Genomic DNA, 13,764 nt, shown 5'->3' on the forward strand with positions numbered 1-13,764 from the left:
AAACTGCGCTGCAAAAGTGGGTCAGGCTTCAGGAGCGTGGGGGCAGTCATTCTGGGAGGGAGGCACTGGGGGAGGAGCTGGCTGGTTCTTGACAGAGGGGGGCGGGCTTTTCCCATAGGGCTGATTGTTGGGGAGGGTCAGAGCTGCTCCAAAAAGTCCATTTAGCTACTTTAGAAGTATTCCTGCCACTATGCATCCCCCATTTTAGAGACCTCCCCAAACAGCTAGATTCTCCAGTAACCTGCCAGATACCCCCAACACCCAGAGATACCCCAGTGACCTGCCAGACACCCTCAAACTCTGCCAAAGAAGCCCCAGCCTCACTAGAGAGCCCCGACACCCAGAAGCCAGACTCCCATAAATCCCTCACACCCTCAGAGATCCCTGACACTTCTCAGCCAGCTCTCAGACCCAAACCGCCTCCAAAGATCCCTGCCAGACACCCCGCCTCTCCCAACTGGGCCAGGCCCTGGGAGACTCCAGGATGTGCCTTTCCGCAGGAGGGTGAGAGGTGCCCCGAGCCCAGGGCAAGGCTGCGAGGAGCCATCTCCCCAGGAGGCCTGGTGGCACCCAGCGAGGGGGCGCTCAGAGGTGCCAGCCTGCCCTGTTGCAGGCGGAGGCCCTGGCACCTCCAGGAGCTGTGCTGCACTGCCTGGGTTGCCATGAGCCTGTGCCCTGCCAAGATAAGGGCATCTGGGGCGTTGTCTGCTACCCACAGGGAGCAGAGGTGGGCAGCTGTGTCTTCAAACCACAATTTTGAGGACTTCAATAACTCAGTCATGGGTTAGGGGTTGTTATAAAAGTGGATGGGTAGGGTTCTGTGGCCTGCCTTGTGCAGGAGGTCAGACTAGATGATCATATTGGTCCCTTCTGACCTATGAGTCTATGAGTCTATGATTTGTCACGCCACCTGCTGGACAAATGGAAGATGACCGCATGGGCCCTGAGCACCTTCCCAACACCACAAGGTAGCTGGGGTGCCAGCACCCCTCCTCCCCCGAGGTCTGGAATGAGCAGGAACAGCCAATGAATGCCACATGGAACATATCCAAAGGTGGCTGGAGAATCCCAGGGGTCTGCAGCCACTCCCCTCTGGGGTATTGCTCTGAACCCAGCAGTAACCAGAAGTCACTAATATTTAGCATGATGCCGTTTGCACACATACTGCCGCCGGCCGCCTCCCAAACATCCACTGAGCAATATAACCAATCAGTTTGGGGACCCTGGTAGGTTGCAATCCAGTCCTTAAACTGACAAGGGTGCTCCCAGGGCTGATGAGAAGGGAAAAGGGGGGGACAATCGGAGGTCAGGGGAGTGACCATCTGTAATGGCTGTGTAAATAAAGTGTCATGGGAGGGAGCGTGACCCCTCAAAGATGATGTACCAGGGTCCCAGATTTCTCTCGCCAGACCTGGGTTCCGATCACTAACCCAGCCACCATCTGCCAATTCCGATCTCAATGCTGCCCCCTGCAAAGTCGCAAGAGGGACTGGGAAGAGGTGCGAGGACATGCCCCCTGAGCTGAGCTTGCAGCAGGTTAGGCTACCCCATGCATGGTGAAATGGGGGCAGCCCAAGGCACCCAGTACTACTGGGATCCTGACTTATCAATCCAGTGGCTTCCACTGTGCTGGGGATGAGTGACTGACTGACAGGCTTGGAAAAGCCCCTCCCCTGGACAGGTCTGGCACAGGTGGCAACAGGGCGAGTTGAACGCCACACAGAACGTACCCAAAGAGGGCTGGCAAATCCCAGGGGGTAAGATTTTTGCCATTCAGCTGCCTGACACCCCCCACCCAAATGGAGGGGTCCCCCTTACTCCTGTCACTCTGCCAACTAGGTCCTTTCCCCTACCTCATGCTGGAAATGAGCTGCCACTCAGCATCAGCCCAGCGTGATCCTTCATCAGAGGCAGCTGTCTGCTGATGGCCAGAGGCAAGGATAACTATGCAACTCAGCTTGGGATCAGGGGACCAGGAGGCAGCTGCTCGTCTTTGACTAGCTCCAAGGGGGCCCCTCTCCTGGAGCCTCCATCCCCATTAATAGCTCTCAAAGCCATGTCAGTGGAATTACTGCAAAGGACTCAGGCACCGTGTTCTACTGATCCGTCCCCACTGATTCCAGAGAAATGGACATCTATTGGAAGACCAAATGAATGAATCCTCTGGTCAAAGCTCACCAGCATTTGGAAATCTGGAGCACCACCCAGTCTGAGTTCCACATAACTTCACCTGCCTTGGTCTGGACGGCCACCAGTCTGCCTCACATCACAAGGGAGACGAGCCAGGTGGGTTCTCAGCCCAGGCCCGAGGGAAGATTTGTTCAGCATCAGCAAACCACTGCACCATTCTATCCAACAGCTGTATCTGGGCTGACAGGGATGCTACAGCACAGTAGGGGAGAGGGGGATATTGTAGGCTTGCCAAGACACTGGCTGCAAAAATGACAGTGCCCAGTTATTCCACTATCCCAGCAATAGGTGCATTAGAAATGAGCTGTGCTACATATTCTCCTTCAAACCCCGCACCCCTTCCCCAGGAGCCCCTGTCCCCTGTTCAGCACTCTCACTTCAAACCCCTTCTCCCCCTTCCACTGACTTTTCTTCCCCAGTTCCTCTTCCTCCAAAGGCCCTTCGGCTGCCTTGAGCCTGCCACCCCAAGTGTCCTCCACACTCCTTAGCGCTGGTTGCACCAGCACTCTCCTTCCTCCAGCCCTCTTTCTTTTCTATTTTAAATTTTTATTGACCTTTTTAAAAAGAATACAGAGGAACAAATGCCCTTATCAGCAATTTTCACAAGGTATAAAGAGATGCTTTTATCTCACTGCCTTTACTCAGCTAGTGCGAGACAATGCCTGTTAATTTTTTAATTTTCCTAGCGAATGCATGTGTGGCTTGGTCAGCATATATTATACGTGCACACTCACAGGGAGTCACAGAGTACATATACATCCCCAGTTTAGGCAGATCTGCCAGTGACACCCACAGTTAAGGTTGCTCAACCTTTCCCCTTACAAGACCATGTTTCCAGAACTTTATCAGACTCTAACCATTCGGGTGAAATTTTCCATGCGGGGTGGCTGCCGCAGACAATTTAAAAAACAAAAATGTTTCAGCTAAAAGAGTCCAGCCATTTCCGAGAATCTGATGAGGGAAAAATCAGTTAGAAAAATCTTCACAGCTGTTTCATGGAGAAGTGCTGCACTCCAGTGCTTAGGAGCAAGGACTTGGATATTTGTCCTTTACTCTACCCAGGAAAATACATCCACATTTGGCTGAATTATGATCCTCTGAAAATTGCCATTGCACATGCTCTGTTAGAGTCTGCCAGCTAAATTCTCTGAATATGTGGTCAGCACTGAGCATCCTCCATCCTAGGGCTGCAGAAGCTGAGCAGCCTTCTTCCTGCAACTGATTCCCTGCACAGCCGGGGCTGAGGTGGTGCCAGGCACCAGAACTGAGAGAAGGAGACTTTACTGTGCTCTGAATGCACCTTCTGCTGGCAGTCCGGAGGAAAAAGGAGGGAGCAGCTTGATTCAAATGCAGATGGATGAAGACAGGAGCAAAGTAGGACAGGGACAAGTTTGGGGGGGAAGGGAGCAAGAAACACAGTGGGGACAGGATAAGAAAGGACTGTAACTACTAGAACACACTCCCCTCCATAACCTAGAAGAGAATCCAGGATTCCTCAGTCCCAAAATTCCTCTGCTGTCAACAAACAGCTGAGTGTCCCGCTGGCAAGATGCGTCTCTCTTCCCAGTCTAGTGACTGGCTGACCTAGAGGATAACAGCCTACTTCCATTACCAGTTACTCAATTGGTATAGAGGTCTATGCTGTAGATCTAAAGATCCCAACGCTGCTGATGACCCATGTTTGGGGTCAGTGTGGTTCCACATGAAAGTACTCCTGATTTTTCAGCGTTTTTTTAATGTAGGAAATCACAACTAAAAACTACATTCAAAGAACATTACTGTTGCGAAGTCAAGCACTCAAAAGTAGGAAAATGTCAGAATTAAGGGTGCTCGTGGAACCCCATTTCTGCCCCCTTTGTTCAACAGGCAGTATGATTCCATGATCATATATCTGTTTCCACAGAATCCCTGCCTCTTTCAGTGTACCAGCTGGACCTGGTCTGGGGAAGAATCAGGATTGTGGAGTGAATGAGACAAGGACATGCAGGAAGAGAGCGGATAGCCTTGTAGTGGAGTCAGCTGAATGCAGTCCTGGAGAACTGGAGTCTATCCTTGCCTCTGCTACAGAGTTCCCATGTGACGCTGGGCAAGTCACTATGGCAATAAGCACCATAGAAAAGTCTATGAGGAATTAATACCACTGTATTTCATTTAATGCGAGGTTCGGATGGTGGGTGGGCAATAAGGCCTGGGACCACATGCGAATGAGGAGGATGAAAAGAAATACTGAATAGCTGCCCAGTTCATCCTGTGCACTGTGTGAGGCAGAACTTCTATGCAATCATGTAATTAAAGAGTGGCATAAAGCACACTCCCTACTATATACCCAGCATGAGTTACTCTGGGGTGTTTCCAGCCTGAGACGCATCAGGGTGGGGCACGAAGTTGCAGTGAACCAGCTGCAGAGACCAGTGACAGCAGGCCCTGGGAGCCAGTGCAGCATGTGTCTCCATGTCTTTGCAAAGCCAGCCAGCTTGCAGGGAGGTGAGGCCCTGGGCCTTTGGGTGGGTAGCACCTCTAGACACTCAAAAGGGTGGGGGAGGAGGAAGCCCCGGAATTCCAAATGCCCCCTCTGCAGATACCTACGGCATGCTAGAGGAGAGACAGGCCTCTGCTGTAAGAAATGCAAACGGATTCCCACTGAGGCTTCTGGATGCCGGCAGACCCTGTGATTCTCTCTGGCACTCAGAATGACTAGCACAGCTAGAGTCACCACGCAGGGCCCTCCCTGCGTCCTGGCCTGGACTTAGCAGGTGTGACCAGGGCCACTGTTCCCACTACAAAGTGCCTCGCCATATTAACAGCGTGGGTGGTTGCAGGTGTAGCTCTGTCTTCCTGTCGGTACACTCTTCCCCGCAAGGAGAAGGAGCATCTCTGCCACTCGGCAGCTCAGAGGCGAGGCGTGGATTCCCTTGGGCTGTGGCTCTTCTTGGAAGCAGCCGGCCCATTTGCAGCCATCCAGCAGCTCCTTCTCCTACCATGGCAAGTCCCTCATTGCACATAGGACCTTGCTAGTCACCCCCACCTGCCTGCAGAGTGAATCCTGGGGGGCATAACCCAATATTAAAGCCCTCCTCACTCTGTGCTAGCCCCGTCTCCCGTGGAGCCCGCTGGCACCGGGAGGCTCAATACACTCTGTGTCCTCGGCATGACAATCAATCGCAGCACCTCTAGCTGCCAAGGCTTAATCATCCTCACAGCTAGGCTGTTCCAGCTAGGACTGCTGCCCGGGAGGCTGCAGACACAGAACCCATGAGAATCGGTGTGCCAAACAGGGAAGCAACACAGACAAGAGGCAGCGCGTGCGCATGCAGACGTACGCAGCACCAAAGAGGGCATCAGCTAAATGGCCTGCGACATTGAGGTGTCTCATGGACAGGACTCTGGGAGTGGCAGATAAGAAGCCTTTCCCCAGAGGTCACAGATTCAAAGCCAGGTTGCTCAGCGACCATGTGTCACTGCCATCAGATGGCACAAACTTGTAGGCAGAGGCCTTGATGGCTCTCCCTCGTCCTTCATCCTGCAGCGCAAGTGCCCCTCCCCACTCATCGGTGGTGTGGGGAAGGGGCAGAAGATCCCCATGCACTGGGATCTGCAGTGGGAATGTGAGCGCCCTGGGACAGGGGCTGCAAATGAAATGTGGCAGGCGTCTAATGAGCCATTAGTCAATGTCACCTGTGCCTGGCAGCTGATGGCAAGGCAATAAAAGCAGGGTTGGCTCTTCCAGGACACAGCTCCCATCTCGCTTGGCTGGGATCAGCTTGCAAATGGTGAGGGCCCCGTGGATCCCCAGCCCGGAGCGATCACCCAGGAGGCGCTGGGGGGCTCCAGGAGGGGTAGTGAGAGCTCTGCAGCATTCACACTAGCTGTGAGTGAAAGGATAACACAGCTCCCTTGGGCAGGGCCTATCGGAGCCACCCCTCCACATGGGCCTTCAGAGGTGGGCTAGGAATCGGGGCAGACAAGCTTTCCCTGGGTTAATTCAGTGGTTCTGCTTCCAGCCAGAATGAGAGTCAGTAGCGGCAGCGGCACCCTCAATAGATGTTGCTGTCTAGGCTCGATTTGAGATGGGGTGAAGGTTCAGGGATGGTGGTCATATCACCAGCTGCAGTCATACAGAATACTGAGCTGAGTCCCACGGGCCCGATTCAGGCCTTGCTCAGGCGGCGTGGTCCAAGGAGTTCTGGCCCATTAACAAAACCCTGTGCTTTGCCTACAGCCCTTCCACTGGACGGAGGATCGCACAGTGCCCTTGCACAGCCGGGCCTGGGGAAAGCCAGGGACTTGCCCAAGGCTGCTTGGCTGGTGGAAGAGCCAAGAACAGGATCCAGATCCGCCAGCACCTCAGCTTGACCACCCTCCCAACAGAGAGGAGCTCCCTGCACCCAGGCAGCTACAGACGTTGGCATGGAAACGGGCCCACGCAGGGCTCCCTTCATTCCCTGCCTGGTGAGCTGCACCTGCGGTTCCCCTGCACGCCGGTGCCTCTCCCTCCTGTTCCCCTCTGCCAAGAGCTGGAGCAGGAAGCTGTCTCCACATCAAAGCAGCCAGAGCACCAGGAGCCTTTCAGGGCCACAGGGAAGGCTGCTAACAAACAAGCCCAGCCTGGGAGGGTGTGTGACACCTCCCCAAGGAATGCTGCTGCTCCTGCCTGACAAGGCTCTAAACTCCCAGGAGATGGAGCCCAACCCAGCCCCAGCTCCATGACGTCCTGGATCGCAGGCACAGCTGGCATTGCCCCACAGCTATCCTGGGTGCCCAGCCGAGTGAGGCACTGGTGTATCACTGGGACGGCAGGGCCTGGCCTCAGGGGACTGGCCACAGGAGAAAGAGCCTTTCACGTCCAGGTCACCCAGGGGATCCAGTCACTTCATTCCTGTGCACAGCTGCTGGGTGGCTGACACACAGGGAGTTGGTGGCTTTCACTTTGACTCCCAGCAGGCTTGTGCCCCCTTCCCCAGCCCTGGTTGGCCATCTTGGTAGAGGGGCCACGGATTAAATGGGCCAAGGAGACAGCACATCCACGCAGGCCAGGGGAGGCACAACACTGGGAGAGTGAGGGCTTGGTAGAGAGTCCTCTGCCATCAGGTCACTCCTGCCCCTCACCCTGGCACCAGACCCTGGGCACTACCTCCCGTTTCCTGGGCACTAGCTGTCACGGAGTGTGAGGGAGTCCGGCCCTGCACCCCTCTTCCTGGGACTCTTAGTGACTCTTAGCCAGCCAGTAAAACAAAAGGTTTATTGGACAACAGGAACGTAGGTTACAGCAGAGCTTGTAGGCACAGTCAAGACCCCTCAATCAAGTCCTTCTGGGCTTTCAGGGTGCTTGGATCCCAGCTTAGGATACCCTGAATTCCGCCCACACAGCCCCAAACCCAAACTGAAACTAACTCCCTCCTACCAGCCCCTTCCTTTGTCTTCCTTCCCGGGCAAAGGTGTTGACCTCCCACTCCCTTACCTAGCTCAGGTTACAGGCTCAGGTATAGTCCATCCCCTAAAGTCCTCCCCTGCTCTCCCATCCCCCAGGCAGACAGTCCCTACTCCATCACACTAGCTAACAATGAGTTTCACTTACACTCTGTCCTCTCCCTCGGCCCTCAGACCCAGTCCATAGACACAAAAAGGCCAACAGGAAATCTGATCAGCAGGCGTTCGGCCCAGAGGAACCAGCAAGCTACAACGCGTACCCACAGCTGCCCCCTTGGCCAGACAAAGCTCTGCTGGCTAATGACAGGACATCCACATTCCCAACCGCCCCCTGCCCCGCACACACTCCTCCCTGCATCCCGGTTCTCAGACTGCAGCTGCCTGGGGCTCGCCTGGGGAAGGTGGAGGGCAAGGTACCGCACTGGAGCACCAAGCAGCTGCACTGGGAGCAGGGGGGGAATCCCGCCTGCCAAGGGCATAGATTGCCACCCAGCACACAAACCGTGAGGGCCCAGTCCCACAGTCCTTGCAAAGGCAAAGTTTCCAGTAGAGTCGATGGGAGTTCTGCCTATGCAAGACCAACAGGATTGGGTCCCAAGGTCTTGGGCAAAAGCTGCCTCCTTCACGAGAGGAGCCAAGCCAGAGTGAAAAGGCCGGTCCCAAGCTGCCTTGGCTTGGTCCAACACGCTGCTATCACTTCCTGGGACGCCCCAGGTATCCCCTTCTCTGAGTAAAGCAGCAGGGCCCAGCTGTGCCTAGCGCACACGCCGCGGCACACCACGGAATTGGCCGGCTGAAGTCTTGTAAGCGACACTGCAGCACACAGTCAGAACAACGCAGAGATGGTGGGTCCCTGGGGTCACGCCCCAGAGCTCCAACCTCTGCTACTGCAGGCTCCCCCTATGCCCAGACAGCAAATCTAGCACCTACTTGTAGCTCCCAGGTCTGCGCCTTCCACATCCACGCTCTGCTGGCCACGGTCAGAGCCAATCTCCTGGGCAGCTCCGTTCCTTGCACCTGGGCTCTCCCCAGCGCCCACCAGTCGCTGTCTGGGCTCGCTGGCGGAAGGCTTCACAGCAGGTGTCTCCAGAGAAGAGGACAACGCCTGGAACAAAAGCAGAGGAACAGGGACTCAGAACCTTTCCCTGCATGGATATTCAATAGCTGACAGCCAGCATCAGCTTCAGCACTAGGCAGCAGACCTCCCGGCTCCCCCACCCAAGCCCTGGTGGTTGCTACCAGCCTGGAGAAAGCAGGGTCCTCCTGCCAGAATGTGTCCCGCTAGTGCTGGGGGGCCTAGAGGTGGAGAGACACAAGATGCTTTTGTTTTCTTTCAGGCAGATTGTACGTAGCTGGGTAGGGGAGGTGTCTGCTGCTCACCAGCCAGCCAGCTCCATGTCTCACGGGGGCTACAGCTGGATCTGAGTGAGCAGTCCAAGTGCTTCCAGTCAGGACCAGACAAGAAAGGCTTTGGGGAGGTGGGGGAGGGAGGGCAGGAATCAAAGCAACATCCTTCTCCCTGCCAGTGGCTGCTGCCTGATTATTCTGCTGCTGATTACTCAATGGGCCGGTATACAACTTCCCTCCCCTCTGCTAAGACAGTGCGGTCACAGTACATGAGAATCTTGCTAAAGGGACACAGGGAGGGTAAGCGTCCTAGATCCAAAGAGGATTTTGAGGCTAGAAGGGATTGTTACGATTATCTAGTCTGACCACTTAGGCCAGAGATTCTCACCCAGTGATTCCTGCATCAGGCCCACTATCCTAGAGCCTAGAACATCTTTTTTAGAAAGATGTCCAGGGCTAGATCCTCAGCTGGTGTAAATCAGTGTAGCCTAATAGACCTATCTGGGTCTCTTCCCCTCTACACCAGTGAAGGAGCAGGCCCCCAATCTCAATTTAAAGACTCCAGGTGATGCAGAGACCATCCCACCTCTTGGCAATCTGATTCAATGGTCAATTATCCATTCCCTTAAAAATGTAGGTCTTATTTCCAGCTTGAACTTGGCTAGCTTCATCTTCCAGCCACTGGATCGTGTTATGCTTTAGTCTGCCAAGTTAAAGACCCCTCTAGTACCAAACTTCTTCTCCGTGCATAGGTACCTCTAGACCGTGATTATGTCGCCTCTGAATCTGATTACTGAGAGTGAATGGCCTTCAAAACTCTAATTTCTTTTACACAGCTGCTGCTGCCGGTTTATATTTTGCACTTCAGAGGGCACGAAGAAGGAAACGACATTGGTCTGCTCCTAGTCACTTTCACTGTCTGGTCATAACTTATTCCATTTTCCGTTTCATTTTCTGAGACAGATCCATGGCTGGGGTGAAGCAGCGCAGAACACAAGGGCCCTCCTTCAGCTGAGGATCCAGCCCTGTTTCTAGACCTTTGCAACTTTCTCTTCTCATGCACCAGCTCCACACAGTAGTCTGTCAGGTCCCAGAGCTGCCAGGGGGGTATCAATAGCCTTACAAATCTACCAACTGCTTCTTTATGTTGGTATTTGAATGAAAACATTTGTTTGTGCTCCATTGTGCAGAACCACTTCCCCTCCTCTAACACCTACCATGTTGGTCATGCCTACTGTAACTCTTAATCTCTACTGTCTCAGCTCTGTTGTGTGCCCTTGTTTGCTGCATCTGTCATCCTCTTGTTTAATGCACATCTGAGAAAATAGTTGTACTGTCCTCAGTTCTTTGTATCTTTAATAAGTGGCAGTAACTAAAGCAATCCATATTCTAGCTCCAGAACTTCATAAACTTGTGCCGGAATGGATTTTTTCATCTTTGAGACAGAAATGCAATAAAATAGTACTTTAATTTTACTTAACATAACAGCCCCCATTGCTAAATGTCTGGATACATGAAACCTATATACCAAACCCAGCACTTTCCAAAGTGACAGGCTTTACGGAGCTGCACAGAGCTATTCTACAGACTCTCCCTGGCAGACAGACCAGGCCTGTCTCATTAGCTTTGACTTGGGCATGTTAAAAAGAGAGCTAGAGGAAGGCAGAGGAGACCAGCTGAAAGAAGAATACCATGATCAACCAGACAATGGTTTAAGTTTATAAAGTCAGCCTTGCCTGTGTCACCAAAGGAAATTGGTCAACGTGGCCCAGAACCCACTGTGTAGGTGTGATTCATGGAGAAGGGTGTGACATATTGACAAATGCAGTCCAACCAAACTCAGCCAACTGCACCAGTCACTCACAGAACTCAGCCATCCCACTAAAGCCAGAGGAAAGAGGACAGCCTTGCACCATGGGCTATTGGACCAGCAAACTCAGGCCCTGCCAGACCAGCCCCAGAGAAATTCCCCCCCAGCTGAAGGGTTGCTCCCCCACACCCTAGTACAAGTATCCTTCTCCTTGCTCCAGGCTACCAGATCTGCCTCAGTTGATCTTAACCAGTGGGAGGGGTCGTGTGCAGAGCAACAGACCCAAGTCACACACACCACAGGGTAGAGAGCCTCCCAGCTAATACAGACAGACTTGTGGTAGCGGGGCTCACTAGCTTGCTGAACAGAGCTGTGTGGCCGTTACAGGGTGGGCTAGCCACCTGAGCTCAGGCCCATCCTATCCCTTGACTGGCTCCAAGCTCGGAGCTAGCCAGAGCCTCCGCTGATGCCACAAGTCCACACTGCTATTTTTAACACGCTAGCACAGGAGGCTTTAGGTCAGGGAAGGAGCCTTTTGATGGAGCCAGACAGGCCTGCAGTAGGGATCGGCAGGATGGATGCAGGGGCTCCCCACTCCAAGTTGCAAGCACTAAGGCCAGGGCTGCTGTGCAGAAAGGATTTTATGTTGATCCAATTTTTTGACGGCTTAGTCCTATAAAACTGGGAGAGTCTAAGTAAGATGAATGGTACATGAATTTTGCTGGGAAGCTCTTAGAATCAATGAGCCACACATGTGAGCAGACGTATAAATTTACCATTCGTTTCCTGGAAAGGTTTAATTTATGGAATCCATATGGTAACGCTACACAACCGCGAGCGCTTGACAAATCCCACAAGCCCTCAAGTGGCAACACTTACTGACTCCAACTGGCAGCTTTCCACCAAATTGCCCGGTCGCTCTGAGCGAGGCCAGGGATGGGAGAGACTGGCAGCTTTGCCACCGCACAAGATCTGTTAGGCAGCCAAGCGGCCATGTCCTGCCTAATCTCTGCCAGGGCGGTCCCCGGTCCCCCAGGGCTTGTTGAGGGAAACATGGGTGTAACTTTGTGCTGCTTCTTCTCTTTTGCAATTATTAATAGAAAGTGACTCTTTCCACATGGCGGGGCTGATTGCTGCGTCAGGTTTTCTACTGCACGGCCTCCGCTTTAATTGGGCACCAAGCGCAGCATTAGCCTGCAGAGCCTTACGGGAAGGCTGTTGGCACGCACAGGAGAAAGGGTGTGTCAGGACCTGTCCCCTACAAAAGAAGTCTTGGGACTACTTGACGCAGATGGTAACAGGGCCCCTCTCCTCTAAGTAGAATCTCCCTCCATCCTTATCTGCATTGGGGATCCTAGCCAACAGGGTAGTGGCACTTGTGCAACCCCTTGGTGTAGCCAGGCAAAACCACGGTTTGCACCAGTTCATCTTAGCCCTGCACGAAGTCAGGACAGACGGCACCTGTCATAAACAGATAGCTAAGGGTTAATGTTTCTTTTACTTGTAAAGGGTTAACAAAGGGAACCAAACACCTGACCAGAGGACCAATCAGGAAACCAGATTTTTCAAAGCCTCAGGGAAGTTGAGCTGTGTCTTTGGCTGCCTCTAGCATGAAAGGATCTTATCTAAGCTTCTAATCTTTCTCCAGTTGTAAGTACAGGTAAAACAAAGCTTTATTGTTTTTTTGTATTATCATGTGTGAGTTGCTGGAATGTTAAATTGTATTCTTTTTGAATAAGGTTTATTCATTTTTCTTTAAGCAATTGACCCCGTAGGTCAACATATTGTTTTTTTTTTGAGGACGGTTTTTGAATTTTTTTTTTTTTTTTTTTTTTTTTTTTGTTTGTTTTTTTTTTGTGATGCAAGACATGTTATGTGTTTCTTCCTTTTTATAGAAAGTATCTTAAGACTGTTGAGTTTCTCGGTGTAGCTAAGAACGAAGGGAAGGGAAATCCGCTTGTAGATCTAGGGAGTGGATCGAAAGCCGCAAGAAGAGGAGGGGAGGAAGAAGAATACTAACACTCGTGCTGTGCAAGGACTGAAGCTGTAGCTTCGGGAAGCCGGGAGGGGTCAAGAGAAACAAGGAGAGGCTAGGTTAATTTTCACTTTGTTGTAAGACTCAGGGCATCTGAGTCTTGGGGGTCCCCCAGGGAACGTTTTGGGGAGACCCGAGGGAGTCAGGCCCTGGAAATTCCTGGCTGGTGGCAGCGATATCAGATCTAAGCTGGTAATTAAGCTTAGAGGGTTCATGCTATGCACGAAGTCAGGACAGACGGCACCAATGCAAACAATGACTATGCACTAGGGGGTTGCACCACCAAAGCTAACCTGGTGACAGGCCACTGATGGCTGGAATTAGGGCAAATCCACACTGCAGACAAGCCCTTAGAATATGGCCAGCAGGCACAGACGTACCCGGGATCCCTTTCTGGCTTGTGCTGAGTGCCCTCCTTTCACACCAAGGGAATTCACAGCTGGTGCAATGTGCCAGGGGACAGACCTAAAGGCTGAAATCCTGTCTTTCTAGAAAGAACAGCCCATGTGATTCCCCTGCCAATGCTTCTCCAAGACTGCCAGGGGAGACACCACCTCTGGGGTGAGAGGGGAGACCGGTCTCCATGCCCCACTCAATCCTGTCAATGAAGGGGCCCATTAGGGTTGGCAACAGGAACACCTGTCCATTAGGAACTGGGCTGAGAACCATCAAACTCATTTTGTATTGGGGGGAGGGGGCCTCTGAACACAGGTCGGACGACTGGGCCTGCCCATCACTGCAGGCATGCCTGAAATGCAGACCGTGAGCAAAAGGGTTTTAGGGCCCATGACCAGCTCCCTGAACAGGGAGATTTCTAAGGTTACACATCAATGCTGATTCCTTCCACTGCCTCCCCAAACCTCTCCACTTCCCTGAGGGAAAAGAGCCCAGCACCAGCCCAACAAGCACTTGGATTCAGCCAATCCAACCATCCAAGCCCCACAGACACTGCCAG

The 13,764-nt window shown here is 52.9% G+C and overlaps 1 protein-coding gene across 2 annotated transcripts in view; it reads right to left on the bottom strand.

Moving 5' to 3' along the window:
- The window catches only part of GSE1 (Gse1 coiled-coil protein), a 350,367-nt gene that overhangs the window by 224,352 nt on the left and 112,251 nt on the right, over window positions 1–13,764 (bottom strand). For both annotated transcript variants that reach the window (XM_075073679.1, XM_032793779.2), the window contains exon 2: window positions 8,548–8,722. In XM_075073679.1, coding sequence (XP_074929780.1) covers window positions 8,548–8,722 — 175 coding nt within the window. The remainder of the gene's footprint in view (window positions 1–8,547; window positions 8,723–13,764) is intronic.

The sequence above is a fragment of the Chelonoidis abingdonii genome, chromosome 19, assembly GCF_003597395.2.
Source record: "Chelonoidis abingdonii isolate Lonesome George chromosome 19, CheloAbing_2.0, whole genome shotgun sequence".
Classification (NCBI taxonomy): domain Eukaryota; kingdom Metazoa; phylum Chordata; order Testudines; family Testudinidae; genus Chelonoidis; species Chelonoidis abingdonii.